The following is a 27406-nucleotide window of genomic DNA, read 5'->3' on the forward strand; positions in this document are numbered from 1 at the left end:
AACAAAACCAAAAATACCTTTCTGTGACACCCACCAGGCTATTTTTTTCACTTAGTTTTCCAAGCCTCTGCAATGGGATCTGTGACTCAAAGGAAGAGGATGGCAAGTCAAATGCCATGTCAGTACGCTGGTGCTAATTAAAGCTACTGAAGCTTTAACTGAAACTAAACCAGCTTTTCCAATACACACTAAAAAATGATCTGAGGTTGCTTATATATTTGTTCTAAAGCCAATAAGCAATTGATTCGGGCCCATTTCTCACTTATAGATTAGGTTTCAGCAAGTGAAAACACAGCCTGATCCCTCTGCAATCTAAGAAACAGAGCAGGTCTACTTCTTTGGTCTGACCTCTTTAGCAATAGTTTTGTTCAGTAGAAACTAGTAATACATGTATATGTAGATATTTTCTATGGACTATGAGTTCAGGTTTTACAGGGTTTGACTTGTTATGTGGATGCTAAAACTTCCTTGTCTTTTTCCCTTCTATCTTCAGCACCCTGCTAAATATTTCTACCTAGGGAAAAAGGCTCAGCCTTGTAATCTCAATAGAAAGCAAATGAAAAGGCAAGAGTCCACAGCAACCTTCCTAAAAATAGTTCTGCAAGCTCCAAAGCCAACATCCTCAAAGATATGCTGTAAATCCTTGGCGTTTTTGCTTATGCAAGCACAAGAAAGTAAAGAACAAATACAGTGGGGTCTTACTTGTTACTTTTTACTGTTCAAATCACTGTAGGAAAGAGAAACTTTCCATGGCTTTGATTTGCCCATGAAACAGAAGGGCCTGAATGGCAACTGGTGTAAAATACTGTGCCTCCTTGAATTTCAAGGAAACTGTACTGATTTGAACATCTAAAGATCTAAGTCATAACCGGTATTTTTAGTGCAGAGTTGTGCCTTGTGTGAGCAGCTACTCTGAGTCAAGCTACTTTCATTTCATATTCATTATTAAATTCTTGCCCAGCAAGAGATATACAGAAAGACAGCCTTTGATGATATAAATGGGTGTTTCGCTTTAGACTTCAGTAGAGCCTGTGGAGTTTATATAACCACAGGATCTGGGTCATATTTTATTCTAACTTGATATAACACAGGCTGTTGTGTCAAACTTGGCAAAGCTGGGAAGGTGCCCCAAGGCAGGTGCAGGCACTGTGCACAGCACCTTACCTTACTTAAGCAATGATTCTGGGAGTGATGCAGCAGCTGCATCCAGGATGCAAGGGACACGGCACAGGGCCCCAAGGAACTGAGGAATAAAGTGTCTTGACTCCCACAGCAGAATTACCACTGCTGGGAAAGACAGAACAAGGGTGAAACCAAGTGAGTAAGAAACGAGGCTAAGAGGGCAAGAACTGGAGAAACAAGTGTGAGAGCAACTAGGAGGACCTTAAGACACTGAGGCTCTGAGGACAGAAAGATGTTGAGGAAGAGAAACGAGGCAAGAACAGGGGAACTGGATGTGAGATGTAAGAATGAAGGAGTTCAGGCCTCTTTCACTGGCAGAGCTTCTGCTGTTGTTCATTCTTCAACTCTGCATAAGTCTGAGCTAATTGCCTACATGGACAATCAAACCCAAAAGACAGCTGTCCATCCGTCAGGGATCACAGAGTGCAATCTGTGGCCAACACAACTATGCAATAAAACAGGCTCATCCAGTTAAGAGACAATCTGATACACCAAACTAACAGGAAAAGACATTGGATCATGCTGATCTTTCCCAGCCTCCTTGCTTCTCACCTGGCTATGGAGTTGCCAAGGCCTGTAGTCCTCTTCTGCACACCTCCGATCAAAAATGGACTTGTAGTCTACTTTCACCAGCTGCCACTCCGAGCGGTGGCTGAAATGTCCAAACACTCTACAGAATACAGCAGAAAGAGCATGCAGTAAAAGGTAGAACCAGATGGAGCCTGGTAGTTACAGAAGTATGGTCACCCACAAATTTTCAACAGAGATTAATTGCTTTAGGAGTGCCAGTCCTACAGATTTTCACTTGACTGACATAATCAAAGTGAAATTTAGGCTGCTAAATATCTACAACACTCTTAAAAATTGCATGTAGCCTTTATTCTGTGGAACAAGATCCTCCTACTTGCATCAATCCCCAAATCGACTAAACATATAAGACTTGACATGGGGTTTGAGACAGTTATACCTATACGAGTTTGGTATCTCAGTTGTAAGTTTTAGGAATCCCTTCCACACAAATTAAAGTCAGAACCTGAACGGAACATCCTACATACATCTCTATTAAGTCGTGTCAGTTTCCAAACCACATGTTCTGTTTATTACTGATCAGTCCATTTTTTACAGACAGCAACTGAATTTTTCTCCTGTTTTTGCAAATCTGATCTCAGGTAAAATGTCACAGTTTCTGGCAGGGTGAATCCAGATTTATGCACCATGCAGAACTCAGCATACCACACTGAAACTAATCATAATTTTTCATGAGTCAGCCTCTTGGCAACATTTTGTCATTCATTTCTGCAAAAGAATGTCTTCATTTTTCCGTGTCTCAGTTAAATAGAAAGTAGCAGCAAAAGCACAGTTATAAAAATACCCCACCATTTTTCTTTCAAATATTCATCTGTCAAGAGTAACTCTGCTTTTAATCACCTTCAATTTGAAGAGTCAGGTTTCATGGTGGTAACCTAAGTGATAATGTTTTTGCAGCATGCAAGGAACCATGTTGTCATTCCCTCAATCATATCACAAATAAACATTGATGATTTAGCAAGAGAAGACCGCATACTCCTGGCCTCAGATCGTACTTGGTTTGGTCCCCAACCAGAAATGCTATTGTGTTGTGAACAGCCTTATAAGACATTTATCGTGCAGTTCTCATCAACAGTAGAATGGTGGCATGCTCACTTACGTCATGATGAGAGTCTCCTCTCCAGGTTCCCCTAAAACTCCATCTACAAACAGTGGGAGGGATGTGAAACTGTATTTGCTCCAAGATCTCCCTTCATCAAAACTTAACCTAGTGGAGAAAGCAGAATTAGTGCCTTCTTTCCCTACTCTCCTCCTACTTTACTTGAGGAGACTCTCTAGTCCACTACAGCTGCTATAGAGAAGTGGGAAGCAGCTTCTGTTCTTGGATACTGCATTTTTAGTCCTTTAAATAACTTTTTGGGGAAGCATTGTAAGAGCATCGATCAAGGTTGTTTGGCATTTGGCAACCCTTGGCCAATAATTAAGTGATAGAAACTAATAAAGTTACCTTAGAGATTGACGGTTTAAGGGCAAAATGTAGCCTAGGGCGAGGATATTTTAAAAATAAGCAAGTGATTTTGAGCTTCATATTTTTGGGTGCCCAACATAAGACATTTTAAGGAGGTTAGATTGCTGGAGCACAAGAGCTTTGCCTCTTCTGACCAGCAGTCTTCCCTGTAGTGGGTCTAAGTGAAAGCTTGGAACCACTCATAATTTCTTAAGACTTAGGTCTATGTGTTTCAGATGTTGATATGACACTGACTGTAGAGGAAGTGAATTATGCAAAACAGCATAGAACTATATTCTACCTACCACAAAAACTCAAAAGTGCTACCTAGCAAGGACACTTTTGCTTTATTGGCTGAATCTATTCAACAAAATTCTGGTTTGTAAGTGCTGCTTGCCACATAGAAAACAAGTTCATCAACAATTTTGAAAACAAAGAGTAATTTGGTAACTTAATAAGAGACAAAGGCATAATCCAGATACATATTACATACATAAACAACTCAAGAAATCAAGTTGTGGAATTACATTGACAATATCTCAGATCTGGCCAAGCTGAAACTATGTAAATTGGAATTGCCAGGATATCTAAGCTTTATCTGAGTTAATATTTGCCAGTATCTTAACTGATCTTTTCTAGATTGTAGTTACAGAAAACTCTAGATGCAGCCTGTTTACCTCCTGGCATTTGAAAAGAGGGACAGCAGATATTTAGCACAGATGGAATCATTACCAGAGATGTCTGATAGGCAGAGATGTGTGTTTCATCGCAACCAGTACTCCACCTTGATCCAGGTACAGAACACTGTGCTCTTCCTCAAAGATCTAGAAAACAAAGCACATATATTTAAACCTATTTTCCTTAGTATCAAGAAAATGTCATCATTCTTTGAGTACAATCATGACAGAGGACTGATATACACTGAGGAAGTTACGGAGTAGAGGAAGACATTCTGTATAGAGACAGTTCCTGGGTTTCGTTTTTTATTGTTTGGGTTTGGTTTCATTTTGTTGTTGTTGTTGTTGATGATGATGTTGTTGTTCTGGGGCTTTTTTTGGTGTTTTCTGTTAATTTTTTTGTTTGTTTTTCCAGGTCCTTGTAAAATGCATTCTGCCTCTGCTTGACAGAAAGTTAGAAACATGAATTTTTGCCAGGATCAGCAATTTCCCCCTTTCAATGACTTGGTTTTTTTAAAGAAGAACTTCATGCATTTGCACCTATCTGGCCCTGTCTCACAGAATTGACGTAGGTGGAAAGATGTGAGCTGGTCAAACACTGTAAAATATTTAGATTCTTTGAATATCAAGTATTTAAAAATACTTTATTTTCCTTTGTCTTCTTTTGTATTGGCTTTCTGCAAACATCTGCTCTCCAGTTTATATAGCAGCCTTTGTCAGTCTGGGAAAGTCACTCTTTCTCTCCATGACTTGATACGCCATGCAGAAAACAGGGTAATAGAGCTTCCAGTCCTGAAGATAAACGCATTAAAGGGTAGCAATGCTTTGTTAACAGGTTGGATTCCACTAAATATTAGGAACTGGATTTAACTTCCTCATCCAGTTTCTTTTCACAATTAATGGAGAGAGAGGTAGCTTCAGAAAGAAGATGAATTGAATTATGTCTTTTTCTCCATTAGCTTAAGAGCAAGGCAAAATAATCTGTTTATATGGACACTGAACTTTGGACAACTCAACTTCGGTGAAATGACTCCCACAGGGAGTAACGGAAAGTGGACCAGTATGACTGCTGATTCTTGGGGAAGTGTTATCATGGAAGGAGAGAAAAATGGTTTGATTGGTACAAAGGATGTACAGTAGTAAAATAAAATGCATTCTCTCCTTTTAGGATTCATATTTTAATGTGTTTTCTTTGCTACAGGTTTAAATTGAAGTTAAATTATGAGTAGAATTATAGACATAATTTTCTGTTATATGAAGTATAACAACTTAATCTTTTTCTTTGAGCATCTCTCTACCTCTCAGAAGGGAAGTTTACCCTTTTGTAAAGATCTGCAAAAAGCTACTTTGAACCAAAAGAAACAAAAATTGGCAGTTTGAATCTACATTTATGATATTTTCCTAGATTACTATTTAAAACTGTGATTCTGTGTCATTTACCTGTCTCCAAGTGTTCCCAGCATCAGAAGAAACAAACATGCTGATGTCATTGTCTGATAGTTCAGTGCCTATATTACCTGTAAGATAAGCATTGATTAGTGATGCAACACTCTAAGAAACAGTAGAATTAGCAAATCAGAGGAGTTTTTATTTAACTTTTGCAATTATAGCACTTCTAGTTTTGGTAAGAGAAAGAGCAGGAAGGGAAAGACTTTCAGTTTGAAGAAAATATATACAAAAGAATCAATCCATACAGCTCTACACACCTATATATGCAAATCAAATGCCCTGATTTGAATCTTATGTTTATGACAGTAGAGGACTAGAAGTGGTCTCCTTGGTCTTTGAAGGCCAGTTTCCTTAAAAAAACATGTCAAGTTGAAATAAGGACTAGCCTGCCCTACTTCCCAATACTGGTGGTGTGACACCCCACAAGCCACTCAACACCCTCCAGACCCATCATAAACTCAAGATTCTGTCAGTGTTTGCACATCATACACAGGCAATCTTTAAATGTTTCGTACCTGAAGCTACAATAATACTGGGGGCAGTGTCTCGACTGGCGATGTTTCCTGAGGTATAGGGATTCTCTGAGACCTTCAGGTGAAGATGAAGGGAGCAATAGGGCTATGGAGAAAGGGAAAATAAAAGTAAAAAGTAGACACAACATGAAATGCATGCTTCTCTTTCTACAGGCTTAGAAATACATAGTGCCTTTCTGTACTACTTCCTAATCGTTGCATTCAGGCACCCCTTGAGAGACATGGCCACTGTCCTGGTTTGGTTGCGAGAGCTTTGTTATCATTTCCTGACGCAACATGTTCCCACTGGGAAACTGATTCACTAAGCTGAAACCCACTCGCAAGGACAAGATCTTTGAGGCTATACCCACAAAGGAGGCAACCAGGTTTGCAAGGGCAGGTAACGGTCTGCCTGGCTCCCCTGGCTCCTAGCTTTCTTGAGAAGCAAGCAAGGTGGGAGTTATGATGAAGTGACTCTCAGAGCAGCAGTGCCCAAGCTCTCTCTGAAACAAGAAGCAATTTAACCCTATCGGTGTGATGCTGAGTCATCACCAATTAGCCATGAGAAACAACTTAATTCAGACAGTGTCATACCATTTCTTGACACATGACTCTGTTCTGCACTGCACTAGGAAGAAATACAAGAAATACCAGGACTGGAAAGTGTCAGTTTAAAAGTTGTTTAAAACAATGCTTCATCACCCCCTCTGGATGTGGCCTTTGAGATTTCAATACAAATACATCCATAGAAACCTCACCTATTTGTTATTGATTTTGTATGTCAGGTACTGGGATATGACAGGAATGGTACAGAATAAATCAGCTAAGCAACAAGGTAAGACAGACAGGCAGATTTCCAAAGTTGCCGTTACAATTCCTTTCAAATTTGTAGTGTGACAATTTCTGAAAATATTTTTATAATTTTGCTTTCTCTTGGGTTTTATTTTCAGTACTTTTTTCTTCCAAACCTCATGAAGAACCCTTCATGAAGCATTCTAAGGGAAGGGAAGTGGAAAAATACTGGCAAGAAAACCTGAAGCAAACTAACCCAGCTGAGGGGGACATCACACAGGAACACAAACATAGCAAAGCCCAAGCTTTAGCTTGCACAGCTCTGCAAGGTGAGCAGAAGAGGTTATGCAGAGGCTCTAAGGAGGCAGGTCTTTCTGTCTAATATCAGCTGCCTAAAGGATAGACCTGCAGCCCCAGTAGTTTTGTAGGCTTTATTTGCAGGACACCTAGCCCCATAAGTCACTGGAGCAAGACCACTTATTTATGCCTTCTCAAAGTAGGTGTCTATGACACTGAAAGGAAAATCCCCCTGTGGAGAACAGCAGGGGTGTTTTTTTGGCAAAGGCAAATGAGGGTGGTGAGGAGGGATGGAAACTGTCACTTATGTGAGACAGGAAAAGCGGGCATGAGTTGTGCAGAAGGGAACACAACCTGCCAAGTTGAATGTACTGAGCAGCCTAACGCTAACTGACAGCCTTGTGAGGGCAGCCGCTGGGGCAGCCCGGGGGCGCAGAGAGGGAGTGGAAACCAAATCGAGCTGACGTGCATGCAGGAAGTGGAAAAGCATTGCAAGAGCACGAATTCTTTCCTTTTACATTTTTATACGTTGTGAAAAGACTAAATACAGAACATATTTTTTAAACATACTCCAAGCCCACTTTAGCATTTTCAAGACAGTAGCTAATGGCAGCAGCTCAGCCAATTCCCCACTCTGACAGAGATTAGCCCTCATTAGACTCAAATCTATGTGCTACCAGAGGTTTTCATTTCAAATTGTCTCATTTCAAAGATATAGTACACAGAAATGGAATATATATCTGAAATATCAAAAGCCAGGTCACCTGTCTAAACAGAGCAATGGGATTTCTAGTGGCCTAACTTCTTATCGGTTGGAGTGCAGTAGTGCTTCTAGTCTCTAGTGACAATTGGATATAGTGTAAAAAACAGCGTCTCCACTCTAGTCAAACATCTAAAGTTACTTCCCATGGCCATCTCACATCCTTACTGTGGCAGCATTCTCTTCTCCATCCCTGGCGTATACCTTCTCCATCTATATCCATACATAGTTCACCTACAGATATTTATCCAGACCGGTTTGTGTTCCATCACATTGTTGGTCCCTTTGTGTTCTTCCTCTAGCTCCCACAGCTTAACTAACATACAGACATCTCAGCTTTGTTTTTTTGAATTTGCATCAATTGTCTCTATCCTTTTTTTTTGTTACCAGCAGGCTAATGAAATCATCATCATCATCAGAATCATCCCTGTCATTGCCTAGCACCCAGGTGTGCTGGCTGCTGCACAGTCACTAAGGGAAAGACCACCACTGCCATGATGCATTTACAGCCTGGATAGAAAAGAAAGTATGAGCGACATAGCCCATTGCTCTGCTCACTGCCATAGTTCTTAGAGTCATACTGGAGTTTATTACTTGCTTCCTAATATTTTCAAGCCAGCCCTTTTATGCTCCCCTCTCAGGAAGTTCATCAGTCCTTAGTAAAATTTCTAATAAATATCAACAAACCCACCTCTTGACTGTTCTGCAAAGCCCACTTGAACTGTCCCCAACAGCATGACACACACAAAACAGCTATTAGTGACTGGCCCTGATCAGGAGTGGGGTAAAGTATTACAAGGGTGATGCTAGGCACCATTCACAAACTGGGGGGGAGTCAACAGGATTGGCTCACCTGTAATAGCAAGGAGCAATGAAGAAAGACAGACACTTGTCATCTAGAGATACTAAAAATCACTTAGAAGCTTAAATTGTTCTGTAGCAGATGGCATGAATGCCCCACCACCACTACCACCCTTACAAGAAATGAGTCTCTGTCCTGAAATCCTCATAATCCATACAGACAAGACAAACAAAATGTGGGAGGGAATAAACAGATGTCTGGGGAAGGGAGGCACAGAGAAAATGAATGACTTGCCCAAGATCACATAGGAAATTTGAGATAGGTCTAAAAATTGAATCAAGAGTCTTCTGAGATTCAGCTCAGTGTTTTTTACCACAAGACTATCCTTGAAACCTAATTGATTAATTCTTCTAGACAGATGCCCATAACTTGCAAGGTAGAATTACTCCTCGGTTAACCACTTCACAGCACAAAATAAGTATCAGGCAAAACCAGCATCTTTGGGATATAATACTTTGGCAGCTATTTTATGAAGATTAAGCATATTCAGTTTAGAAAAAAAAGTGGTATAAACAAGAAAAATAAAACTTTGGGATAGATGATATTTCATTGCTTTCCTCTATCATCGTTATTCAGAGCCATCTCACAAAAATGCAAAGAAATTCTTTGAGTTGCTTTGAAAAAAACACCTCAAGCGTATTGTCAGTAGGGGGAGGGTTCCATCTGGCTCACTTGTATTTCAACCAGATTTGCTCCTAACCTCCTTAGCTGCCAGCTTAGCTGCTATGTACTTATTTCTGCATTAACTCTCCCTTAGTTTAGGTTTACAGACCAGATGCACAGAGGACACAGCATTGCACTCACAGGCTGGGGACCTTTTTGTCACTCTGGGAAAGGGCAGATCCCATTCTGCCAACAAGCTGGAACATACATCATTGCTGTGTCCCGAGCTATTGCTAGAGACAATTACGCTGAAAACCAGCAATGTGAAAGCATCAGTATCTGCCATGGAGGAAGGACGGGAGCTCAGCTAGGTATACAATGGACTATTAAGAATTCCCTTAGCTATGCCATAAGGAAAAGCAGAATCATGCCAGGAGATGTAATGTGTAGAAGGAAAAGGAGCAACCGCTGTAAGGAGGTAAAACTTCTGATGATGCAGGGGTAGACAGTGTAGCTAAAGAGGTGAGTGGAGTTGGTGAACTGTTTAAATACTACAGCTATGTCACATTGACAAGGAACAGAATTACCTCAGAGCAAGTGACAACCACTTTTCTCCATGTTTTCCCTCAGCCCTTATGGTTCCCTGACTTATTGCCAAGCATGTACATTTCCAGTGGTTTTGCGTCAAAGATTTCCCTACCACTCCCAAATTCTGTGGTCTCTTCTCTATCATTTCTTGAATTCTTCCATTCCATATTCTGCTTTAATCTTCCCCCACCATTAAGTGTGAAGCTCAAATCAGTTTCTAAATAGCTTGGCTCTCTTTTGCAGGATTGTCACTTCACTTTGTATATTTTCTGTACCATTACTCCCTTTCTTTTGCAGGCAAACTGATTACTCTTGTAAAAGACCTAACAAGTATGTTTGGTTCAGATTTCACCTATGTGCTTCCTTGCAAATTTGAGACCCTGTATGCTCAGCTGACGATCCCTGCTCTACTACCACTCCACTAGCTTGTGACAACCTAAGCAGGAAGGAGTCCTCAGGCAGGCTCAGACAGTGAAAGAGGCCTCTTGCCTGTTTTAGCTGATGTTAAGGGAAAAGGAAAACCAAACATGGCTGTAGATTCCTCTGGCCTTCTCACAGGGAAGGGCTGGCTAAGTTCCTTCCCTTCTCCTAGAAGTGCAAAGACTGAGATACATGGTTCAAGTCATTGAGGATCTGTCCCTTGCCACCCTGAAATCATGGACCCATTTCTCCAGATGCCCACAGATCTGAGATGCTTAACCCAGCCAGAGTCACAGAGCATTTAAGAAGCGGTTGCTTTCCAGTGCAAACAGGATAACAAGCCTACATTAAGGCTGCACAGGTGGAAGCATTCTCAGAGCAAGTACATGGCTGCATAGAAAGCAAAATAAAAATCAACCAGTGTTTAAACAGTCGTTTGTGCATAGTGGAGCTACAAGGATGTAAACACAATCCACAGAAGACCAAGAGCTTCTTTGGGTGAGGTCTGACTATATCCCTACAAGTGCCTACACTTCTGCCCCTGCTCATGACCCCTTGCCTGACTTGTTCAAGTTTACCATCTTCAAGGGAATTTCAGCTTGTCCAGGAATATCTGATCTAATTTTAACTGAAATGAATTGTGTTCTCAGGTGCCCATGAGTATAGTAGCAGTTACAGTACGGATGGGAAGGCTTAAAGCAGCCATAATCCCTTCTCTCCCTAAAAAACATCCAGTCCTGGTTTATACGCAGTCATACAACGACTTCCACTGGATTGTGGATAACTACAGTAGCAGCATACACTTGTATACAAAATACACAGTTCCTGCAAACATCTTTTCCATAAGGACTCCACAGAGCAGTACCTCTGATTCATTTATAGCCACAACAGCAAGTCAGATCTCTCTTGATCAGTGCACAGCAATGCCAAGAAAGACCTTTTCTCAGAACTCAAACTTCAAATTTATGCAAAAAGAATAAAGTTTACTTCGAGTGTTTACTTGCCTGCATGTTTTTTATTTCTTCTGCCTTGTTCACTCCCTAAAATATTACACTATCATATAATAAAAATCTTGGGTTTCTGACAAAATTGGTCATAAGGGTTTTACCAAATATGTTCACTTGATTTAAAATTAGATTACAATCTATTTGAAACACAAAGGCTTCTACACATGGTCCCTTCCAAAAAATTAAATTGTTTTATGTCTGCAAAGTTTTCTGAATGTCATCTTTTGGGTTTTCATCTCATAAAAAGATTTAATTTAAAAATACACTTAGTTACAATTTTTAAAAACTTAAAAGAAGAAAACAAATACAAACAAATGCTCTAAAGTAACTCTTCTGTTTCACCCCCAGTTCTCCCTATTTATTTTTTTCCAAACTGGACAGAAAATGAAAGGCTTGCATTTTGGCTCAACCAAAAAAAAAACCCAAACCATTTCTTTGAACAGCTTCAGATACCAACTTATTTATTCTTTGCTCTTGCAGTAATGCATGGGGTTCAGTTAAGAGATTAGTGCAGCATTCAGCTACTTAGCACAAAATACAACAAGGATTCAGATTCTAACAAACTTAGAGCCTCAAAATTAAAAATGACAATTATTATATATTTTTTTTTTATGATGGAAAATAACATGCAGGTACAGGACAGCAGGAGGAAGAGCAGATTAAATAGTGCCCCTGATTCTGCCTGGAACCATGTTAGAAATTGTGTGATATAAAAGCTATTGAGAATGCCAGAGGGTGGGGTTCGGAGTATTATCCCACTACTGCGTATAGATTATATCAGCTGAAAAATACATTGAGATCAGTCTAAGCTTTCTTATTTGACAGAGATCTCCAATTCTATTCACACTGCTTATATTTCACTTTCGCTGTTGGAAACAGTTTGCATATAATGTTGATTAAAGACTTGTCTGCCTGTGGATCTATATCAATAAGTATAGAGACAGATACAATATACACCCAGCACATAGATATACATATATTTGGATGAATGTGTCGATTCTGGCTTCTGAGCTTAAAAAGATAAATATTAATACTGCCAACAGAGTGGCCTGAAAGAAACCAGAGCCCTCCTTTCCTTTGGGCCTGTCTCGTTATGAGGTCCCTGGAAGTTCTGAGCTACAAAAGCTCACTCCTCCCATCTAGTGTCCAGAGAATCAACTGCGCAGAAACAGCATCCAGCCTCACCTGCCTTTTGAGGGGAGACCATCAGTTCTGCAGAAGGAAGCTGATCTACGATGATTCCTTTTGTTCCAGAAATGAAATTCAGTTAAACTACAATGCCAGCTCTTGCAATACCACCCAGCAGCCCAAGTCTTGTGTACTGCGCTTTTAATATGCAGTATTCCTTCCATGAGATGCACTGCACGGAGAGAGGTGCCCTCTCCTTCTTGTGTTACCTGGTAGAAAAAGATTGTTCTGGGACATTACCACCCCCCAAGTTCCCCCCCAGGTACTTACTAGGAGGCAGTGAATGGGGTTTCCTTTCAGATCAGTGTCCGGAGCCTGCAACAAACTCCAGTCTCTTCCTTTATTGTAGGTGATGAAAGTTTTCACTTGGTTGTCAATCTTCTTGTTAGCCAAGAACATTCCCTTTATCCCTGCTACCTAGGAAAAATTGACATGGCTGAAAAAATAGATCAAGCCGATGCAGGTTCTCTGCATGTGTCTCTCTTGCCCTGTCAAACCCAACAGAGATCTGGCGCCCGTGTCAGTACTGTAGATTTCAGGGCAAGAATTGCCAAGGAGCATCACAGGAAGGCAAACTGAGGAGCTGGGGACAAGATAAGACCATCACAGTTGGAAAGGAAAAGAAAGCTTATATTTCAGAATCAGCATGTGAACATAGTAAGATGTCAATAGCATTATCTGTAAAGTGACAATCTCTCAACTGTGTAGGCATCCTTGCCCCGAAAGACAAAATATGTATAGAGCAATCATTTGGCTCTTGCACTGCAGCAGCAGGAAACAGCAGCAATTTTGGCCTTGCACACCTATAAACTTCATGTTCTGTGCTTCTATCCTCATACAGACTGCTTAAGACACTTCATCTAAGGATCCCAATGTGTTTCATAATTATCAGTATTTCAACATGATAACTTGGGGCACAGAGGTATTTTTATTACAGTTTTGTATTTTGAGGAAGCCAAAGCACCGGTGACAAGCAAGGCAACCCAGAAAGCTAGTTACAGAGCTAGCAATGATATTCTCATCCTTTTATTTTTCCTGGTGTTTTATCCAACAGCTTTACTCCATAGACCTGCAGGAGGATTTTGTAAAGATGTGATGCTAACAGACTCACATTGGAACCAAGCCCAAAAGTGTCTTAGTGGGGAGATAAAGAGTCAACCTCAGACCACAATTCACACTGCAGAATGTTCCCATCTTCTCAGCACACTGAAAATCAATAGCCCAATAGCTGCTGCAGCTTGCGAATGAATTTGTTAAGCTGCCATTCTGCAATCTGAGTGCTGCAATAAAAAGGGAAGCGAAATCGGGAGAAGGAGGAGGAAAGTGAAAAACTTTCTGATTTCCAGCAAGTCTGTTCAGTCATCCACCCCATCTCTTCTTATGATGTAGAACTAGTGCACAGAATCATTCATCAAGACTTTTTACTCATAAAGATTATTACTTAAATGGCATCATGAGGCCAATGGTTACACAGCAGATTCAGAGGCTGTTCCAGCTCAACTGATTTAATTATGTGGCTGGATTTGTGTGCTACAGCTCCCATTGAGTAGGACTGTATTGCACTTTTGGTCACATGCTGTGGTACTGCTAGTGGACAGTGCATTGGTACAGAACATTGGTGTACTTCAAATTGTCTTTAAATTAAGTAGTTAACTAATCTATTGTTGATATAAACATAAGAAGATAATATTTTCAATTTATTAGCTGGATTGTTTGGTGCTACCCAACTAAGTATTCAGGATTTCTTTGTTGTAGCAGAAAAGCACCCTGAAAAGACAAGGGTACTTTGTCTCCCAGTGATACTGCATGAATAGACAGGGCTGGAAAAATAGCATAGTTTTGCCTTTACTACCAGAGGCCAGAGCCTATAGCTCCATTTGTACTTTTCTTTGTTGTTGTCCTGAAATAGTTGTATTATATAGTCCCTGTGAAATAGTGGCCATAAATGATTAAAGAGCATTTTATATATCAGGTGATAAATGTGGTCTGAAATCCTGTGATTTTTTCTTTTTATGATTCCAGTCATGGGCTGGGACTCAGAATCCTTTCCTGAGAAAGCAATGTAAGTTATACTGTCAGTCTTGGACAGCTTTATCTTAAGAAAAGATCACACACACTATACATGTTTGTGTGCTCTCAGTAGGAAGAGATACACCTATTGCATAAACACAACCATGACATGCACAATGATCTCTGTTCATCCCTGCTGTTCATAGAATCGTGAAAAAGAAAGACTCATTAAAGTAAGTGCATGACCAACAGTGGTCACAGAGAAAAGCCCTCCATTAGCTCCCACGTGAACATTGTAGACAATCCTCACTACCCTGAATGTGTCGTGTGCAGATAGAAATGCTGTCTAGAGTTTTAGAAAGATCCATACCAGAGACTCGAACACACAACTCAAAACACATTCTTCACTCCCCATCACCAACTTCATACATCAAACATACTTCCCATCCAACAACCATCCTGCTAAAAAAAAGTAAGTCCCAGAGTAACAGGCATATATACCATAGCTATAGACACATGTCCTCACAGTCTGTTATCTCTTCAGGTATGGATTCCCACAGGCAGGATTGTCTTCTTGCAGACCAGTCCAACTACAGAGCCAAGCAGAGCCATACCATATCAGTGGAGAGGTGCAGGAATTAGAAAGGACACTCAGACCCAATGGCCAGTGATTTTTGCTGTTCCCTTGCTCTAGGAGATGGTCAGGCTGTCTGGGACAGCCCTTTTATGACTGAAGACCCACTGAATGCTGAGTCCAGTGTGCTACTGATGAAGTGGCACTGGAAGGTGGTAGAGAGAAGGGCTATTCTTTTACCCTGCTCTATCCAACATGCAGAAGGGGGACTAGCATCCCTCTAGGAGCAGCCTCATCTTCTACAAGTTCCAGCAGCAGAAGAGCCCACAACTGAAGTAGCAAGGTCTCAGTGAAAGTCTCCTGGTGACTTACAGAAGAGAAGGGAAAACGTGATGAGGCACCATGAAAGAATTTCTGTTTTCTCTTTATGCCCAACACAATTCCTGATTGAGAAGCATTGAGCAGTTTTACCCTTGATGTAGAATCAGTTTAGGAATCTACAGACACAAACGCATTGACTACAATGCAACTAGAAGAACTTACTTGTAACACCTAACAAACATGCACACAGACACATGCACATTAAACAGGGCTTCCTCTGGCATCTTCTCAAATAATCTTGCTTTTCCAAATATATCACTGTCACCACAGGACTCAATTTGCAATCTCTTCACTTCGTTTTAATTTATCTATGGATTTTTTTTCTTCTCTCGTCTTCATTTACCCCTAGAGCATTCATCATTTGCAACAACCCTACTCAGAGAATCATGCTGGCTGGCTTTCTGTTCCCTTCCAGCTAGAACATCAAATTGAAAGGAAGGTTTGTGCCAGGTTCAGTGTCAGCCAATATTCCTTCTATCTAGATAATCAGCAGATATGACGCTACAAGTCTGATTCCATCAATTTCAATCCAGGTTACTGTATGGTGTCAGCCTAATAAAACAAAACAAAGGCTTTTCTTTCCCCCTGGGATGTAGGACACCTTTACATAATGCAGTAAAACTGCTTCTCAAGCTGACAGTAATAAGAGGCAACAGTTTTTCCATGGGCTGCCAGCGCTGCAGAGAGATTAATAGTAAAAGTCTCCAAATGACTGAAATGCCAGTGCCCATCCTCCTACAGTTCATCTGCGTCTACATACAACACTTGCACTCTCTGGACAATTCAAGGTGGTATCCAAGTAAAGGGCAGCTGAAGGCAAACTATACAGCAGAGCTAATATTCAGGCAGCGATGGGGAGATATGGGAAGCATCTTATTTGCACAGAAACTCAGATCTAGTTCATGGTCTTTATTCTAAATGGTCAGAAAACCCCCTGGAGGAGACCTGAAAAGAGAAGCTGACCCTCAAACCAGCAGCTGAGAACTGAATTTCTACTTAGCTGAGTGCTGTCTCCAGAACTAAAACAGGCAGCAGGATAAAAGATGTGTGAGGGCACATTAAAAGCCCTATTCTTAGGATCAGTTGTTATAGAAGACAATGTAAATTGGACGGTTTACAGGGGAGCTTAGGCAGAATGCACTTGTCAGAAAAAGGCTCAGAGGTAAAAGGGACATCAACATGAGGTAGGAGAGTTTCCATGCTCATGGGATAGCCCTAGAGGGCGTTTCTAAAATCACTTCATTTCCCAGAATAGTCCAAGTTGAGGAGGGTGACAGAGCTGAAAACTGCTGTCTCCCCTTACCTCTAAAACAAGAGATTAGAGGCTGTCAGAAATGCAACACAAATTGGAGAACAATGCTATTCAAAGTATTGGGAGCTTTCAGAGCCATAGGCTGGACCAATGTGGGTCAACAGGATTTTGGCTGAGAAGGCTAGAGTTCCTCTTAGGGACTGAATGTACTCTTCCATGACCTCTTCCGATACCTATCTGCCTATGCATGAAAGAGGCCTGAGCGCTTCCTCACCTGAGAACCTACACAAGGGTACGGCAGTGAATCTGTTCATAATATTAGGCTGGGCCTGAATTCAACACCTGTGTAAAACCTGGCGTTGAAACTCAGCTGGCTCCACTGAGGCCCTTAAGCAAAAGGAGGACAAAGCTATGTGTTCAGTCACTTTTTGGCTCTGTTCACATGCATATTACGGGACTGGTGCGCAACAAGGAAAGGGTACTGGCATCGTATGAGCTCCTGAGATAGGAATAAAGTGTTTGGAGTTATGACATACCTCATAGAGGTCAATCATCACATTCCCCTCCAGCCCTTGACTACTCTTGACATTTTCCAAGGCCAGGGTGAAGTACACCCCTCGGGTGTCGGAGATATACAGATTGTATGTGTCGTTCTGGTTCCACTCTTGAACAGCTGCAAACACCTGATTCTCATCTGTGCTGATAACATGCATGTCCTGGGGAAAGAAAAAGAGATGAAGGTTACTAGAGGGAGCTCTGCTCTGTCATTTTCAAGGGCACCAAAGTAATTGTGGGGATACAAGAGATATATTTAGGCTGGAGTTTAATTGGAAACTGTAGACAACTGTAGACACTCTTGTAAGCGGGTAATTCCATCCAGGAATATTTTACACCAGCTTTCTTCTGCGAATTTTCAAAGCAGTAATTAACTGATGAGGTGTTAATTGAACATTTACATTGGCAGTACAGTGTTACACAGCAGCACTTCCCCCCTCCACCAACACTTTCATTTTAATGAGTACTTTGTTTGGGGGAGGAGGGTGGTGGTTATGTGTTAGCTTTTTTTGGCACCTGAGTGATTCCACTTGTAATTGTGGAATCACAGATATTAAAAATGTGGTGGTGGTGTGGTGTGTTTTTGTTTTTTTTTTTTTTTTTAAGAAGAAAAAAGCAGCATGTGAAACATCTGTTTCTTGCCTAGCATTCAGAAACCAAGTATGCTTGGGGACTGATACAGGGAGGATCTAACGGCTTAATGTCTGCAGTCAGTGCTGCTGCTGCAGTTTATTATTTCCAATGACAGTGTCAACTAGAAGCCAAGGCCCTGGACTACTGTGCTACACACTCCCGCCACCCCAAAATATAACAGAAAGTCAACCCTAATCCTTACAAGAGGTAAAGAGCAGAATTGTAGTTAGATCACTAGTGTTATAAGCGAGGTTCTGGTTTACTTTGTTCTGTATATTACAACAGGCAGGAAGCAATGAAAAAATAGCATAATTAAAAAAACAAACAAACAAAAAAAAACAACCCACAACAAAAAAAAAACCAACAAAAAACCACAAACAACAACCAGAAACTATTAAAACTGATTCCCTCTTTCAATGCCTGGAGAAATTATTACCCTGTGGAAAAAGCCACCAAGAGAGAAACTGTTATAATGAAAATCCCAGGTTCTATGTGCCCAGCCCAGGCACCCTGAGTTCTTTGGTGCCATAAAAATCTGTGGAGGTAGGAAAAGAAATGCAGATTTCTTAGCACCAGGTGATTCCCAGAAGATTCAGCTGTTCTGTCTGTTCTGGGCAGATATCCCAAAGTTATTCTGCTCCCATGAATCTCAGCCAGAGCTTTCTATATGCAAAACTGGGAACTTCATTAGAAAATATACTCTTTGGAAGCTGATGTTACTTCTTTCTTCTGTTACTAATAGCCTTTGACAATTCACTTTGTCGTGGTTTTGTAGGGTGAATTAATACCTCCAGATGGAGCCTTGTAAAGTAAAGATGAAAAATAATATACTGAGGAAATCTGATCTATAAATTTGAAAGTGGATTCACCACCAAGTTAAGATTCAGAACAGTTGTTTCTTTGTCCAGATTCAGATGTGAGTATGGAGTGGATGAATATTCATTTGATTTACTTGCTGCTTTGAGCTGGTGAAAAACTAATCCCAGAAGATGGGCTGGTTTTGGGGAGGAAGAGATTGGCTTAAGTCCTGAGGTAACAGGAAAGGCAACATAAGGCCCGCTGCCTTCTACTAATGGTGGTTGTGAATAGATATCTTCTCTCAGCTCCAGCTGTGCTAGTAGAAGTTACTGCTGCAGCTGTTTTTCAGACTCCGTATTTCAGACTGTCAGCCTAGTCAATCTGCTGGTAGACCTACGTGAGCAAGTGTTCCCAATGTGCTTCATTGGGCAACATTGGCTAGCATAGCTCTAATCCCAAGTTTAAACTTTTGCAAACACGCATACACACAGGGGCAGACCACTCTATTCAAACCTAGGGAGAGATTACAGAGTAAAACTTGCTTTGTCTGGTGAATGTACAGTTTCATTAACTTTACATTTTAATCAATAGTTTTGCAATAACTAGGGGAGAGGTAAAAAGATATTTTGACCAACACAAAGGAAAACTAAAGGCAATTTCATAAATGCTTAAGAAGCAAACAAGTTAATCTATTCACTAGATGCTTCCTGAATTTGATCAGACCATGCCATAAGATGCAAGTCTAAAGAAGATTCCAGTAAGGGCTGGAGAAGCAGAGGCTGAGACAGAATTGTCATAATATACATATAGTGCAGAGAGTCAAAAAAGACAGTGTTCCAAATGTTTGCCTTTGGGGGTCAATTAACTTTTCCTCTTAATATGGTCTTGTCCAATAGATGCAGTAACATGGCAAAGCTTTGATAGAAATGGATTAGTATATGTACATCAAAGAGGTCTTTCACCCACATCAGGATTTTTTTGGTTTTCACACCGGGGAAATTAAAATTAGTCATTGTATCATATTTGCTTCAATTTGTTTTTTTTCAGGGTGGGGTTTGGTTTTTTGGGGGGGAGGAATAATACAAAAAGACAGCCTTCATCTTGATACAGAGCAAGAGCTTCACTGCATCTTCCACTACAACATTCATTCTACCTCTCTACAGAAAGGGAAAAGGACAGGAAAGAGAAGCAAGGCACCCTTCTCAAACTCTTGTCATCTTCAGGGGCTCCCCATGCATCTGCCTACTGAGAGCCTGAGATTTCCTCTCTCTGCTCCAGCACACAGTGGAAGTACATTAATATGCTGTTCTATTATCTGTCCCTCTTGGCTTTCCAAAGACAAAAGTAAGAGCATGATGCTGTGCATGGGTTTGATCAGGTATCTACTCAAATGACTAAAGGCCAAGGCTTTCTGAATTACTAAACATGCTTCAATTGCCCTTTTTGCACTTGGTCAGGGAACTTTTCTTCCTAGCAAGTTAAACAGCAGGCAGTGTAATGCCTGTTTTATGCTGTCAATTACTGGGACTTTTTAAGGTCTGTATTTAAGGATTTTTTTGTGTGGTTATTGCTTCTTCTGTCAGGATGTACATCCTGAGGTTGAAAGAAAGTGTTGAATTTAAAGCAGAGGTACAACATGCACCCATGCCATCAGTATTCAGCCCAGCACCAGTTAAGGACAGGTCTTTTGAAAAGATAAATCACTTGTCTTGCTTCAGTATTCACAGATGTCTGCCCAGTACATTGGTTTAAAATGGAGTGAATGTACCCTGTGTGCACCTTTAAGGTGATTATCATGAGTGAAATTAGAGTCTGTGACAGAGCCCACCTTGTGGTGTTGTGATACAGAATAGGCAGTGCCAACCCACAGATCACCATCACTGCAGAAATTAACAGGTTTCAATAAAGACTATTTACAGGTTTAACACAACCTGTATGGACATATGCAGGCATCTTATATGGGAGAGAGTTTCAAGTTAATTTAGGCTTTTAATCAAACTGGCTACCAGGCTATCAATGCCAACAAGAAGACTATTTCAGTTTTGATTTGCTAGAGGCCATTCCTGCCTGAGCAGCTGTATCGCTTGCCAAAGCTGTCTGCCGTCACGGCCCTCCAGTTCAGGAAGAGCGACAGGCAAAGACATTGATATTTCCATCTTCAGTTCCAGAAGTTGCTTAGTACTGTTTACCATGTTTAGCTCCTCTTTCTTAGCTGAAGGAGATAAAAGAGAATTTAGGCTTAAAAGAAGCTGTTTGTTTCAATTCCTTGAAAAGTATAACTTTTTGTGCATTTTTAATAAAAGCGGCTATCTTGCTTTGATAGCAGCCTCCAAGACAGCCACAGCTCCACTGTAGCTCCTCCCAAGCCAAATGTAGCTCTTCAGTCTTTAAAAATATTCCAAGATTATGACAAAGCATCTTATCTCCTTATATATCTGCCTTTTTATTTCGGTCAAATAACATGAATGTATTGCTCCAATTCCTGTTCTCCGAGAACACAGTGCAATTTAATAGTAGTACATTTTCCCTGGCTCTCCAGAGATCTCTTTGAAAAAGTGGATAGCTGGAAAAAATATGTGGGCTAAAGGAGACAACCAGTGCAAAGCAAGCCGTCTCTCTACAGATAATCTGAATCAGCTGTAAATGACAAATTTGATTGGGGTGTTTCAATAACCATGCTAAAAACACAACTCTTTTCCTAAGGGCTACTTCAAATTAACACCTGTTTAAATTGTATCTGAACTGACAGTAATTCCTTCCTGCTAGGAAAGGAAGTTTCCAACCAACCTATCTTTAAACATGACTAAAGATTTCGGGGCAGACCACAGATCCCCTGTGTCAGAGCCAAGAAGATATCATGGCTTCTGGTAGGGTCCTTGAATGTCCTGTAAACTGGGTTTTCAGGTGATCTAAACAGGAGCAAAGGGTACAACAGCACAGTAGGTCAGGTATGTCATTGAAGGCCTGGGTTTGAGCTGCAGTCTGGTTATATGAAGGTCACCTTGTCAGTCTACTACAAACAGGTCAATTGGATTGAGGAACCAAAGACAGGCAGTTGTAATATTAGCCAAATTATCCCTCTGAATATTTCCACCTACAAAATCTGTTGCGCTTTCAACTTCTAGGAACTGGCTGACCTTGCACTTTCTTTTTCTCCTTTTGACATTCCTTGCTTAATTTCTGGGAATTAATTTGTCTCCAGATGTTAGACCTCACATAGAAACCACAAGATCATTTGCTACCTTTGAGCTTAAATTTCATTTAAACCAGACTATATCAAGAATGAAGAGACCTCAAAAAAAAAAAAAAAAAAAAAAAGTAAAAATCCTCTCTTTGTTAAGAAGCTGTTAGGAGCCCAGCTGCAAAATGGCGATTTCCTCAAAACGGAGCTAACATTTTATACAGGTCTTTTAAAAAATTCAGCTCTAGAAGGCAGCAATAGCCTTTCAAGCTCCACTGCTAATTCACCATTGTTCTTAATTAGGGAAGATATGGAGCAGACACACAAAGACATCTCTTTGCTTGGTTCCCATTAAAATCTGCTAATGAGGCAAAGCACAAAAAGCAACCCACATAGGACAGGGACAGGAGAAGGGAATTTTAAGACCAAAAAAAGAGAAAAGATAGTCTACTCCAAAACTTAATTAACTAACCATAAAGAAATGGTAATTGACATGGGCCGTGGTATCAGTCTACATTTCATGCTGATGTCCTTGACTAGCCAAAGTGCTGAGCTTGTTTTCAGCCCTTTCTTGCTTGCAGTTCTGGTAAATGAGTTTTCACGCATTGTATGTCATCTTCCAGTTACTGTTACTTGTATTGGATTCAGGAATTTCTGTGCAATCAGAGTATCTGTAAGTTTATATGGGCATTCCAGCAACAGCAACCTACCTTGGGCAAGGAGTACTTTGGCAGCTTCATCTGTGTGAATGCATTCCTCCTATAAGAAACATAGTAATGTGGTCTTCCTCCTGATGTCAACTACGAGAGAAGCAGGAAAGTTATCTTCAGGATTTTGTAAAATATTTTTTTTTTATTATCAGGGAAAAACATCAAGCAAACGCTGTCAAGAGAAATACCATGGTGTTGGCGGCAATGGCTTAAAACTGCAGCTGTAATAACAGCTGATGAATAAACATTGATCTAACTGACAGTGGCTGAAAAAGAAAGCAAGAGCAATCTCATTTTCTGCAAAGAGGGACAAAGGCCAGAATTTCAGGTGAAAGTCTGGAGGAAGGAAGTCCTGACTTCACTTGGGCCATTATGCCATCTGCTGATACCACAGCTCTTCTCTGCCTTACCACAAAACACTCCTCTTTGCTGTCTGCAGAGCTGCTGTGTAGGTTGTTGGTTAGATCAGCAGACTGGCAGACATGGTGCTTGATTTCTTTTTCTGCCTCCAGTTTGGTTCCTATGTGGTCCTGTACAAGCCATCATATGTATTTGTTATAAGATCAGCTAAGCATTGACAGATCTTGAAGGCAGGAAAAGCTCAGCTGATTTGGCATTTCTGTGAATCTGGCCATTTATTCCTGTGCCCAAATACTGATGGCAAGACCTTGAAAATTCTGTGTTACAGCAATGTGAGGTTTAATTTCCTACCACCTATTAAGGGGGAAAAATGGACAGAAAAAAAAAGCTGTCAATGTTATCTGGCTTCCAGTGCTGCTGAACGTATAATCAATGTTTGTAAAGTACTTTTAAATCCTTGGATGAAAGATACTGAAGAATAAATATTCCAAGGGATTCTCCATGCAGAACTTTGCTTTAATTGCCTGATATCTGGGCTTATCAAGACTTTTCTTCAGTACTAAGTGTTTTAAAATGCACTGCAGTAGCTTCAAATGCAAGATACACAGAGGATAGATTCATACCAGATTAAGTAAAATCAGAACTATATCTTTTTCTAAAGCTCTGCAACAAAATTTTTAAAGGAATTGGGCAAAATTAGGAGAAGGAAAGCCAAAAGCATGGTTTATGAGAAAGTGTGAGTTTGTAAATAAAACACGATGTAGTGGGAGAAATAATCCCGCATTCCCTATATCCTTGTGCTTTTGAGCCTACAAATTCTCATTCCAAATGCCTTAGTTGCAGAAAGCTAGACAGAGACTGAGGAAGGTAGGGAAGGCTAGGGGAGGGTGCTCAGGGTGTTCATCTATTCTTTCAAGCCTTCACAGCCTGGTGTAGGGCCCTTCATCCTCTGAAGAACAGTGCCCGGGATAAGGCAGGCACGGTCCAGCATCTGCAACGGCATGTTATTTAGTTGTTTGTTGCCAGCCAGATACATATGTAACCACTTCAAGAATCCCATTTTGAATTAACAGCCAACAGTGAATTCACTCACTACCTTGAACAAAGCAAAGGTTGTTTCCAGGGATTATAATATTATTATTTCATACTTGTAAGCATCAATTATTAATGATTGGCAAGTAATAGCTCTTTGACTATTTATATTTATTTCTGTTTAAGAATCCTACAAAGTTTAAGGATTAAAATGGGAGCTTCCAAAATCCAAATATTATATGATACCTTCTCGAACTGTATTATGAACATGAATATAAAGGTGTGGAAAGTCCCATCGGGCATTAAGGGGAACATTTTAACAGGCTGCCTCTCCTCACATGGTCCTCCTTACAGTGCAACTAGCATACAGGTGGAACAAAGCCAAAATCTGACAGCGCTGGGAGCACTATACAACAGTTTATAGACAGAAAGAGAAACATATCAAAATAGAGGGGCTATCCAGAAAGGTTGTCAACCTCTCCAGCATTAACTTCAGATAAGGTAAAGGGGTTGGCCTTTCTAAAGTGTGTAATAGCATCAGGTCAGAACATAGAAGACTAGCAGTCTTGAAGACTACAAAACCAAGGCATCAGTTATGAAATAATGAATCAATTCACATATGAAGAAAAATTTCCCAGCTCCTGTGTCACTTGAGCCACAAATACAGTCATTGTGAAACGAGAGACCATGGCTGAACAGTGAAGCATGCCCCTGTTTTCCTTACCACATAAACATTTATTCCATTTATGCCTCAGACACACTAGGCACAAAAGCTGTTCTGGAACGTATGTCCCAGATTTATTTGTGGATGATTTAGACTGGTGCTTATGACTGAGTTCATTAACTGAAGGTAATTAGCAATCAACTCAATTTAAAATATCTGTCCTTTCTCTTCCCTCCACCCCCAAGCATGGCAGAATATAAACTGTCTGGAAAACCAGTTTACTCCTAATGATTTCCAGTTCATCTCCATGTTCCCTGCTATTCTGTTGTTATTTTTGTTCTCTTCAGCTGTAATTAAATGGACACTGGCAGCAGCTTAGTGAAACCCACTCACAGTAGTTCAGATCTATTCACCAGCTCTCACCTGGAACACAGCTTGGCTGAGTACATCTCATCTTCTGCCTTTTCACTATAAACACAACTGAGGCATAACAATAAAGCCTGATTACTACTTCTTTGGTTCTTTCTCTGACTCCCTCCTTCCTTTTCTATTTCCCTCTTACGCTCAAAAAAGCTTTCGTCTACTCCCTTTTAATAGCAGATGATTGACAGATCACTTCAAACTGGGGGGTTAAAGCAGCAACCTAGAGTGCCGATGAGATTGCAGGGAGTGGCACAGAGCACTCCACTTACATATGGTGGAGGTTCCAGTCAGGAACTCTGTTACCCTTCAGCGACAAAATACTAGAGGTAAAAGGAACATTATTAGCATTGTAATGAACAGCAACAATCCACTCAGTGTCTTTATTATTTGGATGCAGTATTATCTGATTAGTTGAGAGCTAACACACATGCACACACATGCAAAGAACTGGAAGATAAAATAGTATAATATAGAATAATAGAATATAAAATAATAGAATAAATAAGAGAAGAGGGTGTTCTGCACCTGAACAAAGACATAATCATCCTGGACGATCAAGGAGTTATGGTCAATATAGCCTGGAAAGGGTTTGTTGCGAGTGGCTTCACTGCAGTTCTGCATCTTGCAGGTGATGTATTGGGCATCTGCAAGGAAAAGAACAAAACCATGATACTTGAGATCCTGAGCTCAGATTCTTCCTAATGTCATGAACCTGTTTGCTGAGGTAACATTTCTGCTTCCCAGCCTCATGTGACATGAAATGATACGATCCATTCAGTGCAACAAAACACTTCTTTCCCTTTCACCCCTTGTAAATCCACTCTTGAACACTTTCTTCCTTTAAGTTCCTTCCTTCTTCACCTGCCTCAGCCTCCCATTATTTCTTTTATTCCACCATACATCAGACCTATACATTGCTCCTTCATACCAAGAGAGAGCCCAGTGTAACTGATCTGGTTACTCCACACCACTCTTGCAACTCTACGCTGGAAGTAGACCAGAGGCAGCATTTGAAGGTGGCACAATGTATTGCTTGTGGCTCAGGTCTGACAGAAACCTAGTCAAGGATATATGATTCAGCAGTGTTACCTGCCCTTCTGTGTTTACTTGGATGCCACCCAGGCTTAGGCTCAAAGGACTCACTTAGGAGCTGAGTGAGGGAACAAGAGACCTGTGAAGGACCCTTTACAGAGGCAATAAACAGCTCAAGTCCTCTGACCTTCAGAGTAACTATGGGTTCTGAAGAGTTGTGTCTGTGCTGCAGGACACATACTCTGTGCTGAGCCTCTACAGTTTCCCCGTCATCCCCATGGTGTGGGATTTGCTGCAGAGCATGACAGCTTGTCGACGGTCACGTGCTAAATTAATTTAGAACATGGCCAAGGATGATAGCATACACATATATGAGCATACCTTCAGACAACACTTGGCCCATAGCGTTACCACTGAGAGCCCCTTCCACAGCACATCTCTGTTTCCTACAGTAGTTACACTCTGCAGAATAATTCGGATCACCTTGCAAAGTAATTCAGACCACCTCCTGTTCAGGGATTTTACCTACTTCTCTGTTGACAGTGTAGGTAGATGCACTCTGGCAGACTTGGGCAATCATTCTACACTCTCTTGAAACCAGAGGTCTTAGCAGTTTCAGTCAGTCATATGTTTCAAATGGCCTAAATGCAGTCCTAAAGCCATCTCATCCACTGTCACAGCATGGCTTGTCCTCTACTATTCTGAAGCACTGCAGGCTACTCATCTCATAATCCATCACCTGAAGAAAAACAATTTCAATTTCTTTATGGTGGTAAATTTACCCTAAAATACAGAACCGGATCCTCACTATTCAGTTTGGGCTCTTTCAAGATCAATTAAGAAATTGCACTTTGTTTAATGACAAAGCTGATTTACAGGAAGAAGGATTTTGGCATTTTAGTATTAGCACTCATATGACAGAAACACTACATGGCATTTAAAGTGAGAACGACTTCTAATCTTTTTTCTTGTTGAAGAAGCACAGCCCCTTGTTTGATATAATTACCACCTTCTGATCAGAGAAGTAGCATTTTACACTGAAATAGAAATGGCTGGATTTTTACCACCTCATATTTAATCTTGGTTTTAATTAAAATCTATCATTTGACATTTCTTTCCTTGCTTCTAAGGGCTGTTGACTTCTGCTTGAAACAGACATGCAGGGTAACGAACCTTTAGGAAAGTTTGATGAGGGATGATTTTACCCCAGCATTTGCAGAGTTCTTGGAATATATAAGTGCTAAGTATTATCAGTCACTGCAGTTTATAACATTTTATGGTTTTGCAGCTCACTGCAAAACATTAATTAACATAGCCTGGACAGCATGATCAAAATGTATTTCCCTTTAGAGGGACATGATTTTTTCCGCGTTAGCCACGAGAGGGCAGGGAACTTACGTTACTCCCAGCCTGCTCGTTCCAGTAAGCT

At 40.7% G+C, this 27406-nt stretch overlaps 1 protein-coding gene across 4 annotated transcripts in view; it reads right to left on the reverse strand.

Annotated features, from left to right (window-relative positions):
* SORCS1 (sortilin related VPS10 domain containing receptor 1) overlaps window positions 1-27406 on the reverse strand; it is a 317456-nt gene that overhangs the window by 67104 nt on the left and 222946 nt on the right. For all 4 annotated transcript variants that reach the window (XM_080403463.1, XM_080403462.1, XM_080403461.1 and 1 more), the window contains 9 exons: window positions 25471-25589; window positions 22467-22556; window positions 17126-17305; window positions 12643-12789; window positions 5859-5961; window positions 5335-5411; window positions 3950-4041; window positions 2870-2977; window positions 1735-1852 (listed from right to left, as the gene is read on the reverse strand). In XM_080403463.1, the coding sequence (XP_080259589.1) occupies window positions 1735-1852; window positions 2870-2977; window positions 3950-4041; window positions 5335-5411; window positions 5859-5961; window positions 12643-12789; window positions 17126-17305; window positions 22467-22556; window positions 25471-25589 (1034 nt within the window). The remainder of the gene's footprint in view (window positions 1-1734; window positions 1853-2869; window positions 2978-3949; window positions 4042-5334; window positions 5412-5858; window positions 5962-12642; window positions 12790-17125; window positions 17306-22466; window positions 22557-25470; window positions 25590-27406) is intronic.

The sequence above is a fragment of the Falco punctatus genome, assembly GCF_963210335.1.
Source record: "Falco punctatus genome assembly, chromosome: 9".
In the NCBI taxonomy this organism is placed as follows: domain Eukaryota; kingdom Metazoa; phylum Chordata; class Aves; order Falconiformes; family Falconidae; genus Falco; species Falco punctatus.